The sequence below is a fragment of the Syngnathus scovelli genome, chromosome 16, assembly GCF_024217435.2.
Source record: "Syngnathus scovelli strain Florida chromosome 16, RoL_Ssco_1.2, whole genome shotgun sequence".
NCBI classification, from domain to species: Eukaryota; Metazoa; Chordata; class Actinopteri; order Syngnathiformes; family Syngnathidae; genus Syngnathus; species Syngnathus scovelli.
This window is the reverse complement of record NC_090862.1, coordinates 9,112,440-9,133,491: the sequence shown is the minus strand read 5'-3', so window position 1 is coordinate 9,133,491 and position 21,052 is coordinate 9,112,440. Positions and strand designations below refer to the sequence as shown.

At 48.1% G+C, this 21,052-nt stretch overlaps 2 protein-coding genes and 1 long non-coding RNA gene across 5 annotated transcripts; 2 read left to right on the top strand and 1 right to left on the bottom strand.

The window, feature by feature from the left end:
* The first annotated feature begins 10,102 nt into the window (after nucleotides 1-10,102).
* On the top strand, nucleotides 10,103-16,648 carry LOC125984054 (GTPase IMAP family member 7). 2 transcript variants are annotated; one of them, XM_049745858.1, is made up of 2 exons: nucleotides 10,103-10,190; nucleotides 15,260-16,648. In XM_049745858.1, the coding sequence occupies exons 1-2, from the start codon at nucleotides 10,115-10,117 to the stop codon at nucleotides 16,258-16,260; spliced, it is 1,077 nt and encodes a 358-aa protein (XP_049601815.1). In that variant the 5' UTR covers nucleotides 10,103-10,114; the 3' UTR covers nucleotides 16,261-16,648. The 2 variants fall into 2 exon arrangements, with proteins under 2 accessions (XP_049601815.1, XP_049601816.1); XM_049745859.1 differs by lacking the exon at nucleotides 10,103-10,190 and adding an exon at nucleotides 14,959-15,010.
* Nucleotides 10,400-14,147, bottom strand: LOC125984060 (uncharacterized). Of its 2 annotated transcripts, none has more exons than XR_007486845.2 (2): nucleotides 11,684-14,147; nucleotides 10,400-11,032 (listed from the first exon to the last, which is right to left on the bottom strand). It is a non-coding gene; the product is annotated as an uncharacterized lncRNA (long non-coding RNA). The 2 variants fall into 2 exon arrangements; XR_011088378.1 differs by lacking the exon at nucleotides 11,684-14,147 and adding an exon at nucleotides 11,203-11,662.
* Nucleotides 16,649-17,616: 968 nt separating the features above from the next.
* cldnk (claudin k) lies at nucleotides 17,617-20,708 on the top strand. Its single transcript, XM_049745861.2, has 4 exons — nucleotides 17,617-17,744; nucleotides 17,856-17,882; nucleotides 17,997-19,166; nucleotides 19,765-20,708. Exon 4 carries the CDS (start codon nucleotides 19,873-19,875, stop codon nucleotides 20,518-20,520), a length of 648 nt encoding a protein of 215 aa, XP_049601818.1. The 5' UTR covers nucleotides 17,617-17,744; nucleotides 17,856-17,882; nucleotides 17,997-19,166; nucleotides 19,765-19,872; the 3' UTR covers nucleotides 20,521-20,708.
* Nucleotides 20,709-21,052: the final 344 nt, after the last annotated feature.

The window sequence follows — 21,052 nt, the reverse complement described above, 5'->3', positions numbered from 1 at the left end:
AAAGCCCCAGGGAGCAATATCAATAATTGGTTTTTAATTTTATCATTCTGTCTTTAATTTAAATTAACAAGTCGGGCTTTTCTGCAACTCCAATTTCTCATTGCTCCCAGAGGGTCTAGGGGGCGCCAGCTGACCTCTTCTTGAGATGCATACATGCACATCTATATTAGTGTCGTATTAGGTAGCATTCCCGTGCTTCTTGTTTCTTGTTAGACAGCTGTGGTACATTAATTCTCCTGGGTTTCAGTTACCTCAGGACCTCCACAGTTGGTCATGCATTCTTTTGCTCCTTCAGCATGCCGTCCCCCATCATCCTGTCACATTTTCTCGCTACCAGCAAGGTAGGCCCCAAAATGGGCACAACTCTGGCCCCGCGCCCCGCCCCCACGTCACCCACACGGGGAGTGCCTAGCCATGAAACACGGTGGGCAGGTACAGGCCCCCGAAGCCAGATTCCCCTCCCCGAGCGGGCACCGCAGGCGGGCACGCGCCCCAGAGCACCGAGAAGCACACTATCCTATCCATTCCATTCGTTTCTTCTACAAGCACGCTCACTCAAGAGCACACACACACTTACTCACGATTGCGCGCACGCGCACACACGCACGCTCACATACACACACCCATGGGTACACACACACACAAATAGGATCTTACACGTCTCCGCACGCGCAGACACTCACAAACAGACGCCATTGAGCGACAAACGCTCACGCACAAACACAGAAGACAGAGCAGGATTCGAATCCATTCCACGTTTTGCTGTTTGCCAACTGCGGCTATGCAGTTTGGTGTTTAACAGTGCAGATATGCACTGACAAATACGCACGTCTTACTTAACTTTCGTTTCGTTTCGTTTCTAATAGCGCTTTATATTTTCCCCTTTATTTTCTGCAGAATTTAACTTAAGTGTGCACACAAATTACTTTTTCCCAAGGTATACCAATCCTTGCACTCCGAGGCCTCATTGCCACGTTTTCCCTTTTACACACAGAGGGATTTCTACACACACAATGCCGTCCAGCACCTATTTCCCAAACGCGGTCTGTACAGGCTCAAATTTACCAAACTTTGACAGACGTGCATGCTATTATAATACGTCCCCATAGAGGAATCGAACCGCAAGCAGATCGTATCAGCTTAATCAATATTCAAAAACCGCCAGTCCTTCGTTTTACCTGGGGGCATTTTACACCAGCATTTAAATTGACAAGCCTTATAACTCACATACACCTCTAATTCGATCAGTGCCCAAACGACGTGGCTTCGCGCGCATCATTCTTTTCGGCCCACAGGTCGCTAACCTGGTCGGATATTTCCTTCATCCACTCTCACTCACGGTACGGGTGCCAAGGTTGCGCTCGTTCCTATTAGCCAAACGCGGTCAACGCAACCTCCCTTTTGCGCTGGACTTTGGCAGAGACTAGGCTCCCACCGGACATCTCGGCTATAGCCCCTGGCCCGTGTGGATTCACCCGTATCTTGTCGCAGCATAGTTCAATCGTACCTGTGTTTCCGCCACAATCACACAGCTAAAATTTCGATCCTCCGCGGGACCATTGAAACGACTAATTTCCACGTCCACGTTTTATGGGACTTCCTACTATTTACTTCTCGTGACAGCCGACCAGCGTTGTTCTCGACAACCTGTCCTGTTTCACATTCGCCCTCCCTGGAGCGTTTAATTCTTCTCGTTTATCATTCTCACAAGACATGCCATTCACTCGTGCAATCCCCAAAACGTTTTGTTACTGTTCCCTTTTTATTTATTGTTTTTTATTTATTTTTCTGTTTTTATTTTACTTTTCTTTCGCTGTCTCTATTTGGGGCCACTCCCCCTTCAAAAGTCGCATTATGACGGCTTTTGACTAGGAGAGACAACCTTCCCTGGAGCCCGCCGTGGCCCCATCAGATCCGTTTAACTGCCCTCCGTGTGGGGGACAACGCTCCCTCCCCCCCTTTCCAAGAGCGAGCATGCTGCGGCGACTTTGAGTGCAAGCAACTCACCTCAAAACAGGTCGTCGGCTGGCCGCTGGATGCTCGCGGAGAGAGCGGACGGGACGGTCCCCTGGAGAACACGAATCCTGTTCGTGACGCCAAAAATGTGGTATATGTTTTTTGCTGCTTCGCTGGTCTTCAAAAAACACTCGGTGATCGGTGGCTGTTTCCCGACGAATGAGCACTTCAGGGACCACGGCTGATTGGGAAAAGATTTTATTCAACCAATTTCAGAGTGAAGTCTTTCCAAAAAGTTGAGTGGCACACGGCATGGATGTAAAAAAGCCCCCCTCCCCTGTCAGGCCCGTATCTTTTATACCTGGCAAGGAGCTGATGTCATGGCTTTGTGCACCAGCTGCGGTTTTCAATCTGCTAGTTTACTTCAGTCCTAAAAAGGAGATCTTGACCAGCGCTGTTGGTGATGGACGACAACAGCCACTTTACCTTATTATAGGATTGCACACATTGCTGAAACTGAATTCTCCCTGACCAGCAAATATAGAATAGAACCGTGTCACTGACGCCAGGTGGACATTCTAAGGCCACCTACAGGAATAGAGAGGGAATTCCAAATTACACTTCACTCTCCTTCGAACTTGCCCCACCCCGAAGACTCGTCACCCATCAAACTCGGCCCACACTGGCATGTGCAGCTGATATAAGCTAACCAAAGAACCTTGAACGTTGCCTTTTCTGAATGGAGACTTTCCGCTCTTGAAGGGCCCAGCGCTGTATTGTACTTTCCTGAAAACAGAGCTTTTTGAACAAGAATTGTGATTGAACTCAACCAACCTGTGTAATTCTAATTTGTGCTTCAGTGTCTTAGCATTTTCCTAAATCTGAAGAACTCAAATGAGCACGCAGTGAGTAAATTGGATAACAGGTGATTGGCAATGGCTTTTGCCGTGAGGCGCAGATAACGCGCTCCCTAAATTGTGGACAGAATCCAGCAATAGTCTTACTGCTACTAGTGCAGGGGTGGGCATTTGGTTCTAAATTTTGACCGGGGGGCCGAACCAGGAGCAGATGGATGTAGTGTTTGTGTGAAGTAATATAAACGACCTGTAAAGGTCATTGCATAAAAGGTTTTGGCCTTTAGTAGGTAGTAAAGCATGGATATTCAAAAAAAGTTTTTGGAAAACAAATGCATTCATTAACAGCATTTAAAAAAAAAAAAAATCCCTAAAAAACTGCTATCAGTGATTCTCATAAAATACAACACTGTTATTATGAATAACAGTCTCCATCACTTCAATGCCTGCAGGTCAGATTAATGAAAGATGTTTATCTTATGAGGTCACATCAAACGGCAAACATTCTGACCAAATATATCATCTTGAAGAATCGGTGAAAGCATACATCCAAATAAAGTAATCAAAACGGCAACACGGTGAGGGGTATCTGAAAATCAGAGCAGAGTTTTAACACACAAACACCTGGTAACAGAGGTGAGGAAACGGGAAACACGTCCTTAAAGTAAGCCTTAAGAACTTTACAGGTTAAGATTAGTCACAAACAGGTGGTGCATCAATGTCCTTGAGCATCCTGCATTGTTTGAAAATGAGAATGGTCGCTAGTTTCAATCCCTGCTATTTGTACAGATCATATTCAAAATGCATTTTTTTACAACAAACTTGAGAGCCTCCCCTTCATTTTCAGTGGGAACAGTGTTGTTGCTCTCCCTTTTTTTGATAGTGTGTCATAGTCTGGAGTAAAATTTGTTGTGGCAATTCTTAGGAGAGATCCGAGGTGTTGGTCCGTTTACCTAGATCTGTGACGGGTTGATGTTGATGTTCATGTGGCTGAACGTCACGTCGCGTACGTCGAGCCAAATTGGCCACTCTTTTTAAACACTCGACACTCAGTGTCCACCTTGCTTTTCCATGGGCTACTCATTTTAATGGAAGGATTCCAGGGGAAGGTTTGTGGGTGGCTTTAGCGTAAAACTGTATCCGAAAGCTCGGCGCGCAAATAACAATAATGCTGTCGTCACAGCCCACGCTCTAAATTCGGCACTGATACAAATAGAGCGCGAGTGCGCCATTTCCGTATTACTGAGTACGTAAACGCACTTGTGAGTGTGCACCGAGCTTTCTGACACGGCTTCCGGTAGTAAATGCGCAGGCGAGTGGTTCCCCATCTACTGGGGAAACACAGTCATTGCAGGCAAAATGACCGAAAAAAAAATGTTTAATAATACAATTTATTTAGGGTTGGCGGGCTGGATTAAACAGTCCCGTGGGCCGGATGTGGCCCGCGGGCCGTAGTTTGCCCATACCTGACCTAGCCAGTCATTTAAAGGAACATGAATATTCAAAGGCACACATTACCAGTATGACGAATTGGCATGAACGCCTGATGAGGCTCAAAACTAAGACAGCCATTGATCAGATCAACCAGGATTTGATGTACCTTGAGGTGCAGCACTGGAGAGGTGATTGCAATAATATGTCACCTAGCTGAAAGAAACCACGCTTTAAGAGGGAATACACATCCACTATATGACCCACATAATGGCATTTTCCTAGCACAGGTGGAGTTGAAGGCACTATTTGATCCCCTAATGAATGAACATTTGAGGAGGATTAAAAACAACGAAACAAAGGTGCACTATCTCAGCAATGATATTCAAAATGAAATCATTGCACTAATTGGAGTCAAAATAATCTATGAGATAGTCAGAAGGGTAAAACAAGCAAAGTACTTTGCCATCATAATGGACTCTACTTCTGACCTGAGCCACACTTTCTGTTGTCTTGAGAGTGGTGAACTGTGAGCCATCAGTTGGTGCATCTGTATGGAGCCGCAACATGTAACTGAACATTTTGTTGAATTTATTGATGTTCAAGACACCACTGGGAAAGGTCTGTGTGACACACTTCTGGAGAAGTTGGGCAAGCTCAACTTGAACATTGCAGACTGTCGTGGACAGTCTTATGACAATGGAAGCAACATGATGGGACATAGACAAGGGGTTCAAGCAAAAATATTGCAATTAAATGAGAAGGCACTGTGTGTCTCATGTGGCAGTCACACTTTGAATCTGATTGTAGCAGACGCAGCCAACTCTTCGGTAGTCTCCATCTCCTTCTTTAGTGTTCTCCAGAGATTGTACAATCTTTTTAGCTCCTCTGTGCAACGCTGGGCTGTTTTAAAGGAACATGTTCAGCACTTAACAGTAAAATCTTTGTCAGTGACCAGATGGGAGGCCAGGATTGATAGTGTTAAAGTGGTGCGTTACTACCTGCCAGAGATCATAGAAGCATTGTCTGCTCTCCAAACCCTCTCAGTGCAAAAGAAGGACTCTGAGACATTGTCCACAGCAACCAGCATAATGGCTGAACTCATGACCTGGAGGTTTGTACTGTGCACTGTAATCTGGTACAACATTTTGTATCAGATCAACCATGCCAGCAAGATTATACAGAGCCCCAATGTTTCTCTTGAAACACTTAAAAGAGAAACAAGCGCAGTGAGAGTATATGTGGAGAATTTCAGGAAATGTGGACTTGCTGCCTCGTAACGGCACGTTGGTTGTCGTTCGAACCTAGTTTAGCTTGTGCGTCTGCCAGGTTGTTCCCACGTAGGTGACAGTGGCCTGGCATCCACAGTAATTGGAGTCGCTTAGACGAAGGGAGAAGGGTGATATCACCCTGGAGCCTCTGAATGGTAGGGTCTTGCATATGGGGGTTTCCCATGGCTTGAACTAGCGATTTGCAATCAGTAAGAATAATTGACGTTTGCCAGTTGGGTGCTGTCATCAGCCAGGAGAGTGCCTCGGTGAGTGGCACTTTTTTGGAGTGATAGGAGCTGCTTTGAGCATCTGTGACACCATGCCATTGATGGATGACTAAGTCCTCCTTGAAGACGACGAACTCTGCACCGCCATCCGCGGTGCCTTCTTTGGTGAAGGTATGGAGATCCGATTTACCTACATTTCGGATCAGCTCTTCGGCCCTAGCTCTTTGTATGCTGACTGGTATTTGCTTTAAAACTTGAGTAAAAACAGTTGGAGTGGGAGGAGGTAAGAGCCAGGGTGAAAAGGGCTGGGAAGAATATGTACAGGGAAGGTGGAGGTTAAGGGCAGTAAGACGGGGGAGAGTCCTTGATCGCCAGTGTGACTTCTTTTGCAGTCGCATTTTAAGGTTTTCGTGGAGAGGGTCTGGTTCTATGCGTCGGCTTTCAGAAGAGACTGCACTTTTAGACAGGATGAGAGGGGTGTAAGATGAGCCTCGTGCAGGACTGCTTCAGTTGGGATTGACCAGACATGGTGGGTTATAGCGCGGGCCGCTTCCATTTGGGCTGTTTCAAGGGACTTGAGGTGGGTTGGAGCCAGCCCATGCCGGTGCGGCATATTCTGCAAGGCTTTTTTGGGTGGCAATATACACTGTTCTGAGGTCGTTCGGTTGCCATCCCCACAAGGTGCCACTGAGCTTGCGGAGAAGGTTAGACCATTTTGACATTGCTTGTCTGACTTTTTTTGCGTGCTCCGCAAACGTGAGTTGTCAGTCGAAGGAAATGCCAAGGAAGGTGGGGACGGGATTATGTTTGAGCACGGCGCCATTTATGGAGATATTTGGTTTCCAGTTGGCCTCAGCTGAGTCCAAGCTGAAAAATGATGCCTCACACTTGGCAGTGTAAAATTTTATGTGTGCTTTGGTACTCCACCGCCAGACTTTTTCTACCTCGGACTGCAGTCTTCTTTCCACCTCCTCTTTGTTCCTTCCCCGGCAAGCAAGAGCCAAATCGTCCGCATAGGCGCTGACAAGAGTGGATTCATCGAACTTGCCGAGGTCATTGATATAGATGATGAATAAGAGGGGCAACAGGACCGAGCCTTGCGGAAGTCCTTCTTTGAAGGTTCTGCTCCTGCCTGAGGTGGCATTAATCTTGACTTTGGCTGTACGGTTAGTGAGCCAGGAGGCAATCCATTTGATGAAGCGAAAGGGGACCCCCATGTCTGCCATTTTTTGAAGGAGACCTGTTCTCCAAACCTGATCATACGCTTTGCTGAAGTCGAAGAATGTTGCAATCGTATGCTGACGCTGTGTCGACTTAAAGCCGTCAGAGATGAACTGCGACAGTCGAAGGGTCTGGTCCGTCGTACTCCTTCCCTTTCGGAAACCGGCCTGCCAATGACTGAGGAGCTGTTTGTCCTCCAGCCACCATGCAAGTTGGTTGACAATGAGCCGTTCCATCGTTTTGCTGAGTGTAGAGGTGAGAGCGATGGGTCTGTAGTTCCCAACGTCCTGTGGTGCTTTCCCTTTTTTGAGGAAGGGTATGATGGTAGCCACGCACCAAGCTTGTGGGCACCAGCCCTCTAGCCAACTGGTAGTGACGATGTGGAGCAGTTCAGGGAAAAGAGCTTCCAGGAGTTTTTCAGAAGGGTTAGGTCATGCACTCTTCTTCTTGGTTTGTCATTCTTGCGTTTGCTGACCAAGGCATACTCTCTGATAAATGCAGTGGTATTGGCGTGGTTGCTGACATATTCTTTATTCTTATAGACCAGTGTCTCGTTTTGTTGCCTGAGAGGGACTTTACGAGGGACCACGCTTGTCCCGTAGATTTAGTCTTGGCAATCTTGGCTAGGTAAGCATGCCATGCATTTCTTTTTGCTTCATCAGTTTCTTCCTTGACACGTTTACAAAAGTTAAGCCATTCTTTCCTGTTGTTATGTAGATTTCGGCACAGTCCATTCCTCTCGTGGATGAGGTCTTTCACCTCCTGTATCAGCCAAGGGAGCCTCTTCTGGCGGGTAACTTTAGCTGGTATTGCCAGTGCGGCTGCCTCCTTCAAATGCTGGACTAGGAGTTGCAGTTTTTCCGGGGCTGTAGCAGCAGAGGAGATCAGTGATAGCCGGTCTAGTAGGATGGCTCTGAATTTCTTCCAATCTGCCTTCGAAACGTTGGGACGCACTCGTCGTTCTTGATGATCAACTTTGAGTGTTTGGTTCCATCTACCGTAATTTCCGGACTATAAGCCGCACCGGACTATAAGCCGCACCAGCTAAAATTCATGGATATTTTAGTTTTTTTCTTACATAAGCCGCACCGGACTATAAGACGCACGTGCACACGAGTTTTATACAAAGAAAGACAGTACACAGAAAGCCTTTTTAAAGTTTTAATAACATACTTTAACATGTCTTTCTAAACATTGCCTGTGACGCAGCAGTAGTACCGCAGCAACACGGAAGTGTGCACGCGAGTTATTAACAAAGAAAGACTGGACACAGAAAGCTTTTTTAAAGTTTTAATAACATACCTTAACATTTCTTTCCAAACACTGCCTGTGACGCGGCAGTAATACCGCAGCAACACGGAAGTAACACAGCACTAATGGGGTTTGATTAAATAAAACATGCCGGTAAAAGTCGCTGAGACGCGGCGGTAACACAGCAGCAACACGGTAGCACAGCACTAACCGGGCTGGTTAAAAAAACATACCAGTAAAAGTAAAAACAAGAGCCGTCTTCATCTTCCTCCTGTGCACTGAAACCATCGAAGTCTTCCTGCTCAGTGTCCGATTGGAATAGCGTTAGATATCCTTCGCCTCACACTTTCTCAGTCTCTTTCGTCGTCGCTTTTATGCATTTCTTCGAGTGTGATGAGGGTCTGTTCATGCTAATCTTATTCATGCACGAAGCGCTAAATTACATTAAACTAGCGAGCGACACGTATAGCTCCAGAGTAGACGGGACCACGAAATAAAGAAAAGGGTCCCGCAACACAGTGTCATCAACATCAACTGCCTTTAACTTAAAAGCGGCATCATATGCATTTCTTTTGTCCCCCATAATGACGGTTTGTGTATAAAAGCTTCCTTTCAGTAATGTCCGTCTTGATCGCGTTCTGCGTGATGCGCGAAATGTTGTGAACACAAACTAGCACGTCTTCTTCGGCGCATTATCTCTTCTTCGTCTGTCTCGCTCTTGCTTCCTGCTAAAGCGCCCCCTGGAGGCCGGAGGCCGTAAAAATCCATAAGTACGCCGCACCACCATTTAAGGCTCAGGGTTCAAAGTAACCTTCTGAATAAAATGCATTAAAAGTTCACATTCATTACAACTTGTTTTTGGTGAGCAAAATGTCAGAAGAATTGAATTTAAATGCTGATTGATTGGGTTTTAATACAATGCAGATGGTCCAAACAGCGCCACTGCTTTGTGTAATCTCTGAGTCACATGGCAGAGTAAGAGAAAGGGTTTAGAGCACAGGTGTCAAACTCAAGGCCCGGGGGCCAGATACGGCCCGCTATGTGGCCCGCAAAGACAAATTGTGCATCAAATTCGTGTGTCATTACTAGAATTGCAAATTGTCTTCACTTTTAATATCTTTTTTTCTAAATATTTGACCAGTTTTTACTCGTCTGATTTGAAAACGAGTTATTTGTCAGTTTGTTTTGTAGCTTTTACTGTATATAATATGAGGTGCTCATACATTTATTTGGGTTGACAGTCATAATGGCCCTCCGAAAGAAGCTATGACTACATTGCGGCCCGCGAAAGAAAAGAGTTTGACACCCCTGGTTTAGAGCCCTTTGACACAAGTCACCTAGCGTGCATTCCTACTAAAGCTCATAATAGTCACAAGCCAGACAACCAGAATACGCAGCAGCCATAGTAGTGTTGTTGTTTTTTTCTTCAAGATACCGCACAACAGTGGTCCACAGCCTTTTTACGAATGTATAAAAGTGATCAAGTCATCCCAAAAATCACGAAAAAAATCTTATATAAGCCGCACCTGACTATAAGCCGCAGGGTTCAAAATTTTGGAAAAAAAAGTCACGGCTTATAGTCCGGAAATTACGGTAATCAAAATAGGCCTGTGGTCAGACGCCATTTCGTCGATCGGTTCCCAGCAAAAGTGCTCGGCCGTAGTGGGGTCCACTATCGTAAGGTCGGGAGCGCTTAGGCCTGCTCCTTGTTGGTAACGTGCGGCCCTTGTTGGTGCACCGTCATTGTCATGTCAACTCAGAGGTGAAAGCCACATTCACTCAAACAGGCACTCAGAAACAGGCAACTTGCAATCAGCTCCAAACCTCCCAACCTGCAGGGGGCAGAGAAAGATTAAACTGTCAGACAAAACAGTCCAACCCTTGAGCCAAGGCATGGAGAGCAATGAACAAAGGAGAAATGTTTGGTAGCACTGGAACAAACAACAAAACATCACTCAGCTCACGGTCAGACGCAACTGGTATGAAAATGGACATTTGTATTGATTGTTGAGTAACTTTATCGATTTGAATGGTCAAATTATGTTGAAATGTGAAGTTTGAGTACCTGTTTCAAAGTTTAAGTATGTCAATTTAGACAAATGTTTATTTTGAATTATAAGAACAGACAAATGTTTATTTTGTTACAAAAATAGACAAATGTTTAGTTTGAATTACAATGAGACAAATGTTTATTTTTCCATTCTTTATTTTCTTTACTTGTTTAAAGGTTATCAACCTGAAGTACGATCTATATTACAACCTTAATTGGGACCTAAATGGAATGCAAACTGGAACCCACTTAAAGGAAAACTAAATGAGGATTGGGGTTCTCCCTTTGCATTCTTCAGACCAGCCTTTTTTCAAGTTTAAGCAAGAACTGGGTAAAACATTGACAGAACTTGACAGTCATTAAGGACAGTTTTGTCATGATCGTCGACCCATTGGTGGATGGCATTACCCCTGGGATCTGCCTTTGCAAATTCATCCCAGGCCGTGTGGTGTGCATTGAAATCAACGCAGATAAGGCCCTTTTCTGTAGGAAGCCAGGTGGAGTCTTGGTGGATCTGACACTGTTCCGATGTCGCTGGGGTGAAGTAGGCGTTCACAAGGGAGAGGTGACGCCTACGGGCGATGGGGATGTGCAGGTGTTGGAGTTTGAGGGAACCTGAGGGAGTCGAGGGAAGAATGGAGTAGGGGATGCCGGATCTCAGGTAGATAAGAAGACCCCCGTCTCGTCGTAGTGTTGTGCCTGAGCCTTCACGATCTTGATGAATCGCGTTGAAGCCAGGTAGCTGAGGCGTTGAGTCCTCGAGTTGTGAAACTGGGAGAATACAAACCACATTGTGTAATCAGTCATACGAACTAAATGAATTAAATCGATATGAAATCTCAATCATGCTATTATCCTATCATCTAACATCACTGAAAACTATCATTTCAGAACTCAAAAGATCTATTTCGATCCATAATAACTTAAACAAAGATACATACCATAGATAAATAACACAAAATGTAGGTAGTAGTTTTGCCGAACTGCAGGAGAGAATAGAACAAGCAGCGTTCTCTTTCAACACTGTGCTGAAACATGTGCTTACTTCCTGATTCTAGTCACGTGACCTACTCTATCTTAACAATGATCACAGACTACAAAGAGATGCACAGACTTCAAAGACAACAGACTACAAAGATATGACAGGGTGAATGCAATACAACAAGTTTTTTTCAACAGATAGGGCAGTTAGCGTTTATAGCTTGTTGTTGTTGTATTGTCGCTGGTGCTTGGGTAGTGGATGAGGATGGTTGCGATAAAAGGTTTTGTGGTGATAAGATAGGCGAGCAGTTTGGGCATGGCCAATTTGTGTAGGTTTGGGAGCGAGATAGGCCAAAGCAAGAGCGGTGGGATTTGTTGGGGCAGTTAGAGCAGGGGGTGGGTGAAAAGGTGGAGGGGAGATTTTGCAAACACAGGATTTACCTTTCGGTCCCACGTAGACTGAACGCGTAGGTGACGGCACGATGGCATTTCCAGGGCAGGATCCGCAGAGAAAGCCTTGATGACTGTGCTCGGGTCAGGCCGCTACAGGTCCTGTGGAAACTCTGTCGGCAAGCGATGCAGACAAGCGGGATGAAGTCATGACGGATCGCCTTAGAGCAGCCAGGGCAATAAATAGGGACCGGGTTCTCCTCGACGTTGCCTGCCCTTAGGAGGAGTTGCCGGAGATGTGGGGCAAAACGGACAGCTCCGGCTGGATGAAAACCGAAGAGAAGTGCATTCCTCGGTGACATCTCTGGGTGGTTTTATTAGATTCGCAGACCGCGGGGGGTGGCCACCCGAGAGACACCTCGTGAAGGTTCCAACTGTCGTCTCTTGCAGCTGTTGTCGCCATTCCAACGTTTGTCGAACCTTTCGCATCCACTGAATAATATTTATGAGCGAACGTGACGTCATTCAAGATCAACCCCATTGAATGGGTGTAGTTTCAAAATAAATACTTTAAAATAAAGTAAAAAGGGGACAAATAAAATACAGCTTAAAAAGTAAATTTCACCAGTCCGTCAATTGTAAGTCATCAAAGGAAAACATCACTGGAGCTACTGTACAAATCTAGTCAAAGCATTCTATTCAAGTACGCCTGCCCTACTAACCCTGAGCGTGTTTCTCTTGTCAGTTGTCAGTCCAGTAGTGTCTAACGGAATGAGAAGTTCAGGACTTAACCGCTTCGTAACGATTACAGTCGTAGGCGAAACGAGGCAGTGGCCGCGGCTCCCATCCCAATGGCCACAATAAATGGCCACCACAATCAATGGCAACGCAACCCCCGCTCCACCCCACGACGAATCAAAATGATTGACAAACGCAGCCGGGTGTTAGTGTTGCGGAATATTTGTTTCAGATAACTGCAGTTTCCGCACGGACTTATTATACTGACGGACAAATACAAGTTACTGCGGGAGAACCCAGCTGGCAGCACAGCTCAGCAGAGCAGAGTGGAGCTTCCCGCAGCGGCAGCTTACAATTTATAGTAGTTTATTTTTACAATCTATGATAGGTTTTATCGTGACGCGCTAAAGCAGTAAAAGGCTCCCATGGCGCAACATATGACAAAGAAAATGACAAAGGAAACGCGATGGGCTACATGGAGACAAAGCGTTGTGACAAAAGTGAACACATTTGTTGGACGCATGCCGCCCCCTTCTGGAGAGCCTAACAAGGCCAAGTTGAACCCTTTCATTTCCCGCACGTGTCAGTGGAAAGAGTTGCAAAAAAGGATCCAAACGGTGTCCAAGTTTTATCCTTCTGTTAAGAATGAAGGCAGTTATCACATTTAAAGGCTCGAAAATCAGAGCTCAGTGGCCTAGTGGTAGAGTGTCCGCCCTGAGACTGGAAGGTTGTGGGTTCATACCGAAGACTATAGAAATAGGACCCGTTGCCTCCCTGCTTGGCACTCAGCATTAAGTGTTGGAATTGGGGGGTTTGAACACCAAATGATTACCGAGCGCAGCACCGCTGCTGCTCACTGCTCCCCTCTCCCCCCAGGGGATGGATCAAAATCACACAGGAATGGGTTAAATGCAGGGGACAAATTTCACCACACCCAGATGTGTGTGTGACGATCATTGGGACTTTAACTGTAAAAAAAGCAAGCAAAAATGTGTCAAGGGCCCCCTAACCAAAGTCGCCCAGGCCCCTCCCAGAGAGACAAAATTTGACTGACTCAAATTAAGTTTAATGTGAAATAAATTAACGATTACTCAGTTTTAAATAAACAGTTGCTCCACCTCCTACTCAGTAACAGCATCTCCACAAGTGTACAAGTATGACAACAAATACAACTTTACTCAACAAAGCATTGGTGACAGACAGATTACTCCTCATTGCTGCGTCCAATCACGCAGTCTGTTAATCAGTCGCACGCACACACACGCACACACACGCACACACACGCACACACACGCACACACACGCACACACACGCACACACACGCACACACACGGCACCCCTTCCCCTCTCTCGCTCTCTCTCTCGTTCTCTCGCTCAGACTCCCTCCTGTTTCGTTTGCACTGACGTTTCATTGGCTAAACGAATGGCTAATCAGCTGATGGTTCTCAACTACTACAACTTTCGAAACAGCAACGCGTTGACAACAAAACACCCTTTCCTCTCTCACACGTGTTGATTCAAATGCACAGACTTAAGTTGCACAAGCTAAACGAAAACGAAACGTTAGTCAGCTTGTGGTTCTCAACTATTACCTTTCAAAACAAGAGTAAAATGTTAACCCTAGTTTACAACGCATTTGCGTACTAACTGTATCAAAGACCTGGGCACGTTTTAACTCGGCATTGTGCAAGATTTTCACCCATGTTCCATACGAAATTAACCACAGAAAAAGGGCAATGGGTAGCCTAACCATAAAAAGAGAGGGGTTAAGGTGCCTTGCTTACCTGACTGCTGTTGTCTTTACTCACTGTCATAAAGACGCCTTTCTTTTTTCATTCCCCGATATAAAATGCCACAACATCTTTGTGGCTACTAGTCTCCGACACGCTGCTGCAAGCCATGCGGCGCTACTAGCCTACAACACACGACATAATCAATAATAACGTCACGAGCGTCGCGCTTGGCCTAACGAGCGTAGTGCGCGTATTGGGCGCGCCGCCACTGGGTGAGGTAGTTATGAAATTTACCTCCAAACCGATATTTTGCTCACATAGTGTGAGGCAGAGAGTCTAATTAAAAAATTGAGCTTGTGTAACCATGTCTGGATTTCCACGCGGTGTCATTGTGTGTCACTGCGCCGCCACACCGGACATCTATATTTAGAATACCATTTGAGTTGCACCCGGGCAGGAACAAATTTCATTTAATGAAGTATTGATTATCCAGAGCTGTCTGCTGAACAGATATCAAAGAACTGTGCCGCTCAAACCAATGGCAGGGAAATAAGCTCATTTCACTTAGTCTGAGGTCAAATAGGAATCAAGTCAGAGAATCAGTACGCAAAAAAATGGGTGAAATGCTGATTGTCACACAAAACAGACCATTGTGGTCATAATGAAAAAAGTGATGAAACGTGCAGGGAGGCTTGCTTGTACTGTGCACCCTTGAGGCCATTTTCCACTTGATATAAAATCTGGCACCCAATTACCCAATCCGGCAGACCCAGAAAAAGGGTCAGAGAGGGGTGGGTGGTGGCGGTGTGTGTTAGGGTTAGGGGGGGGATGGTCTCAGACACATTTCATTTGCATGGTTGTCTGCTAGATGAGGCTTGACAACACAAATGGAGAAGAGAAGGAAAGGTAAGGTTGCACGAGGGCTGCGGGGGCAAAATGGCTTGCCAGTTGTCTTTGTAACATCAGCAGACACGTCTTTGCTGTGTGCCTGCGCTTTATTTGAGTATGTCTGGATCCACGGAGGAAGAGCCTGAAAGCTGAAAACCTTTGAAAAGATGCTGTTTGACAATTTTCAGAGCTTTTGTACTCTTACGCATTCGTCATCAAGAGGAAGAAGCAAGTGCTGATTTGTGACCACCATTCCCCCTTCCACAGGGTCCTCCCCGGAGTTGAGGCTGATGATGGTGGGCAGCAGCGGAGCGTCTCAGTTCCAGCTGGCCAACGCCATCCTGGGGCGGGAGGAGTTCCCTAAGGACGCCGTCAGCATCTCCGGCAGCCGCAAGATTTTGGGGGAGCTGTCGGGGCGACGGGTGGCCTTGATCAGTGCCCCCAACCTTTACGATAAGGACATATCTGGCGTCAAGAGGAAGACGGAGCTGAGAAGGTCCAAGTGCTTGTCGGTGCCCGGTCCCCACGCCTTCCTGGTGGCCTTTGACATGGAAAAAATCTCGCCCAATGACATCAGGACCCCGCAACTCATGATGCGGCGCTTCGGGAGACACTGCTTGAGGCACTCCGTGGTCCTGCTGGCCTACGACGAGAACCTGGACAGCACCGCCTCGGCGGCCATCGTGCAGAACGCCGACTGGCCCCTGAAGCGTCTGATCGAAGACTTTGGCGGCCGCTTCTACATCTTCAGCAAGAACTGGCGGGACCGCAGCTATGAGCGCGAGATGCTGCGTAAAGTCGAGTGGACAGTGGCATCCTTGGGCGGCGCCTGCTTCTCCAGCCGAACCTTCCGCAAGGCCGAGCGCAGCGTGAAGAAGGAGGAGAAGAGGCTGATGAAGAAGGCGGTGGCCGATGACCAGAAAGCCCGGAGCGAGCCGGAGAGCCTGTCACATGAGTGGTACTGCCACAAAGACGGCGCTGAGATCAGGGCCAAAGCCGAAGTGGATAACGGCTGGCTGCGGACATCCCTGGCAAGGGGGGTGGGCTCAGGCGCAGTGGCAGGGGCTGTCACGGGGACGCTGGCCGGCTCTATCGAGGGCCCGGGAGGGATGCTGCTGTATGGCCTCATCGGCGGGGCGCTGGGCGCCTCGGCGGGGGCTTCCGCTCAGGTGGCCACCAAGCGCATGGAAGACAGAGTGGCGCCGCCCGCCAGACTCAACTTCAACTCCATCTTCATCAATCGCTTCTTTGCCACGCCTCGGCCCTGACGGAGTGCAAAGAAAACAACGGCCACATTTCATTCCCGTAAAGTGAAGGCAACTGCACTCACCGCACCCTTCGTACTCCAGGCTGTTAGGATCCTGAACTCTCTCCCCCCTTCTGCGTAGCGTCCTGTACTTTTGAGCCATATTCTGACTGTCTGCTGTTTGCACACTTGCTCCATTTTTGCTCCTCTTATTTATTGTGTTATTTGTTTATTTATTATTTATTCATCACTCCTATTTATTCATTGTTTGTGCCTCCTTGTTTTTATTTTTTTGTGTTGTATATTGTGTACTATGTCTTGTCACCGTGGGATAGTGGGAACGTAATTTCGATTTCTTTGTGTGTCTTGGCATGTGAAGAAATTAACAATAAAGCAGACTTTGACTTTGACTTTGAAATTGGAACTGGAGAAATGTTTAAAATGATCTTTCAAATCATGGAAATTCAAGCCGTCCCCCATTTCACGTGGAGTTTGTTCTCGTCCGGAGCGCCGCTGTTTGACGATTCCCCTGCCCTCATTGTTCTAGTCCAGGGCGCTGTTGTTTGTCGAGGACCCTCCCCTCATTGTTGTAGTCCAGAGCGCCATTGTTTAATGAGGCAACACACCTTGGAAACTTGAGAACTCGACTTCCTCGTTTGCCTCGAGCCTGCGGGGAGGTACGAGCAGACTTGTGAGCCAGACTTGTCAACCAACCAGACGACAACTGCACATAACACGAGCTGAGCAGGATTTTGTCATACATTGCCTGCGTGTGTGGACCTGTTGGTCCACATGCTTTGGACATTCCAAATAGCTGCGGCCCTCCATTCTTTGTTCCTGAGTGGGGAGCAGCTCGATCTGAACCACGGCAGGAGCCAGCACAACGGGGCGTCCGTTGTCAGAGCACGACCGAGGATTTACCAGTAAGCAAGCAACATCATTTGGAGGTGACGGACAGCGAGGACAGCGCCTACGCCGCTGACAACCTTTTTGGACCTTTCCCTGTCGGACTCCTTCCCAAGAAGTCCCTGCTGTGCTCTGTGTGAGAACGTCTTCAGCGGTCCAGTCACGAACCCGTGCGGGCAAAGCTTCTGCCTGGCCTGCCTTTGCCACTACTGGACGCAACACCAGTCCACGTACTGCCCGCGCTGCAGGAGACTCTTCGCCAACAGGCCCGACCTCAGCGTCAATTGCGCCCTGGCCCAAATCTCCGACAGTTACAAGAAGAGCAGACCGCAGGAGCCGCTACAGGAGAAAGTGCCTTCTTCTTTTCCAGTGCATCTCTCCCCTTTGCGTGTGGCTTCTTCCTTCACTGGGGTGAGAAACCCGTGCAAGCTGGACTGCATGTCGACCAAAAGCCCTTTCCAATTGAGAAAAACATAAAAGAGCAAAATAAAGTGTAGCGTCTTCAGGCGGCTCCAAAGCCAAAGAGCGGACGGGCTATTCTTCCTGCTCAAAACTGGGACATTCCTGTCATCCTGATGACCAACTGGCTGTCCAAATCAGGTCCGTTTTGACCGCATCTAAAGTGAGCATCTGACGCTAAGCATCTGATGCTAAGCATCTGACGCTAAGCATCTGACGCTAAGCTGGCATTGATCTTGTTTCTACTTGCAGAACTGAAACGAATTGAGAGATACTTTGGTGAGTCTTGATCTGCACGGACACAAATTTGTGTTCGTGTCCTTTTCAATCAGACTCTCCCCCCCCCCTTAAAAAAACCCTGCCAATTCAGACACGTTTCCTTCCCCGCTCCAGCACTTTGACCTGCCTGCCTTTGTTCCAGTGGACGTGAATCTAAGCGCCCAGACGGCCCACCCCACTCTGTGGCTCTCCGACGACAGAAAAGAGGTGCGGCAGAGTGACAAGCACCGCGAGGTGGCGGACTACCCCAACTGCTTTTAGCGCGTGGTGAATCTCCTCGGCGAGGAGCGCTTCAGCGGCGGAAGGGCCTACTGGGAGGTGGAGGTCGGCGAGAAGACAGAGTGGAGCTTGGGTGCCGTCCATCAACAGGAAGGGCCGCTTCGGCGTCTGCCCCACCAATGGCTTCTAGACTCTCAGCCTGAAGGCGGACGGACGCTACGTCGCCAACGACTCTCCGGATGTTGTGCTGGCGCTGGAGCAGAGGCCCCGCAAAGTGGGCATCTTTGTGGACTACGCCGAAGGTCATGTCTCGTTCTACTGCGCCGACACGGGTATCCACATTTACACCTTCATCGAGACCTTCACAGACAGCCTGCACCCCTTCTTCTGTCCCGGCCGGCTGCATGCTGGCAAGAATGCACAGCCGCTCGTCATTAGCTCGGCTTTTTGCAACATCTGATGAGAATGGCGGCAAGAATCCTTTGCCGTCTGTGGCGCCCAGTCGTTCGTTCATTCGTTCGTTCGTTCGTTCGTTCGTTCGTTCGTTCGTTCGTTCTATCTATCTATCTATCTATCTATCTATCTATCTATCTATCTATCTATCTATCTATCTATCTATCTATCTATCTATCTATCTATCTATCTATCTATCTATCTATCCATCCATCCATCCATCCATCCATCCATCCATCCATCCATCCATCCATCCATCCATCCATCCATCCATCCATCCATCCATCCATCCATCCATCCATCCATCCATCCATATATTTATCTATCTGGACAGAAGGCGAGGGCGGGGCAGGCTCGCCGGCAGCCAAACAGCACCTCATTGTGCTCGCACACCAGGCACCGGGAGACGCATTCATGTCTTGACGCACACGCTTGTGCCCACGGCCACACCACTCGAGTGGCAGCGTCTCGTTGCCACTTGACGCCGATCGAGGTTCTGACGCCTGCTTGCGGAATCCAGTCGATCCCCCTCCCCGTATCGTACCTCAAGGACGTTGGACCGGCTGATCTGCTGAGACTGCCGAAGACAAGACAGGAAGAGCCCGCTTTAAGGTAAACAAGTTGAGGTTATCCTTTTTTGTTTGTCAAATTACAGCAAAAGTTTGTTTGAACTCAGACAAACGTCATCGATGATGATGGATAGCAAGAACTTCTTCTGACCTGGATCCACTTGACTAGATTTTGCTTCAGATGTCATTGTTGATTGTTAGGGAGAAATCGCTTTCACCAAAGTATTCAAAGGCTTTGATGAGGAACGCAGTTTGACGGGTCAACGCGGATGGTGACTGAGGCGCTCCTTGTGTGGCCCACTCCAAAACGTCTCCATGAAAGCCGGCTTGTTTGCCAAGCGGCTCGCCGCTTTTTGTGAGACTAGCCGCTTAGCTCGACACCCACAGGCTGCCTGTCAAAGACTGCCTTTCTCTGTGCTACTCCCTGGAATCAACAAAACACAGGCCTGGGCGCTCCAAATACTTATGATAACTGTATGCCGTGAATCCGTCCATTTTCTGCTGTGCTTGTCCTCAGCAGATCCAAAAAGTAGCCCCCCCGCCCCCGGAAGTAAAAAATGAGACGTCCAAAATTCAAACGGGAGACCTCGCCGTAGCGTGCTTCAACGTGGTGAACCAATTGTTTCTGGGCTGCTTTTTAGATCACCCGCGCAGTGACCTCATCACCTGAAAGCAAAGGACTAAGCATTGAAGACGTACACTCGACAAGCGGAGTCTTCTTTCCAGCGCGGCGGGTGCGTTCGAGCGAGATGGCCACAACGGGCATGCAGCTGGTCGGCCTCATCATGTCCATCCTGGGCTGGGTGGCTGGGGCGGTGGTGATCCTGGTGCCGCTGTGGCGGGTCACCGCCTTCATTGGCAACAACTTGGTGACCGCTCAGATCATCTGGGAAGGCCTGTGGATGACTTGCATCGTGCAGAGCACGGGTCAGATCCAGTGCAAGGTCTACGACAGCATGCTGGCGCTGCCCAGCGACATGCAGGCCGCCCGAGGCCTGACGGTGCTCTCGGTCATGCTGTGCGCGGTGGCCCTGGCTCTCGGGGTGCTCGGGGTCAAGTGCACCAAGTGCGTGGGGCTCAGCAGCCTCAAGGCGCGCATCGCCCGTATCTCGGGGGTACTCTTTGCCGTGGCCGGCTTTCTCTTCCTGGTGCCTGTCTGCTGGACCGCCCACTCCATCATCCGGGATTTCTACGACCCGCATGTGGCCGCCCCGCACAAGCGTGAACTGGGCCCGGGGCTCTATGTGGGCTGGGGGGCAGCAGCGTTGCTCCTGGTCGGTGGCTCTCTGCTGTATGCCGGCTCCAGTCCGCCCGGCGCGCCCGGCTCACCCGCCTTCAGTAGTGGAGAAAGCAGCCCCCGTCGGGCACCCGCCTCGCAGGTCAAAGGCTATGTCTAACACCGCCGGCCGGCCGGCCAGCTCCAAAATCCGTGACGATGAGCCTGTTTCACCCCCCTCTTGATATTTAATATTTCCCAGCAGGCTTAGAGAAAATTGAACTCCATGTATGATCAAATAACCTTTTCCTCCATGTATGTATGCCATTGTAAATTACAATAAAACATTTGGCCTTTACTCGTATAAAACATTTTTCTTGTGCCATTTTTGCCAAGCACTTACTACACTAACATTCAAAAAGCTTGAGATACATGCTTCAAAACAAAAAACACAATGTAAACACAGAAGCGTACGGCGCTAGCCTACTAACATGAAATTAATCAGAATTAGTCTAGAGTTTAGACTAGACATTATTTTTGCGGTGGGGGAGGCTTACAATCTATCAACAACAGTGTGTTTTTGTCTGTGAAATTAAGCCATCCTCGCAAACATAATTTTCTTCTTGCTTGTTTCAAGTACGCAACACAGTGGCTTTTGCCATGGCCCACGAGAACCATCGAATAATGCTTGTTGTGTCATCCTTGCCATCCTC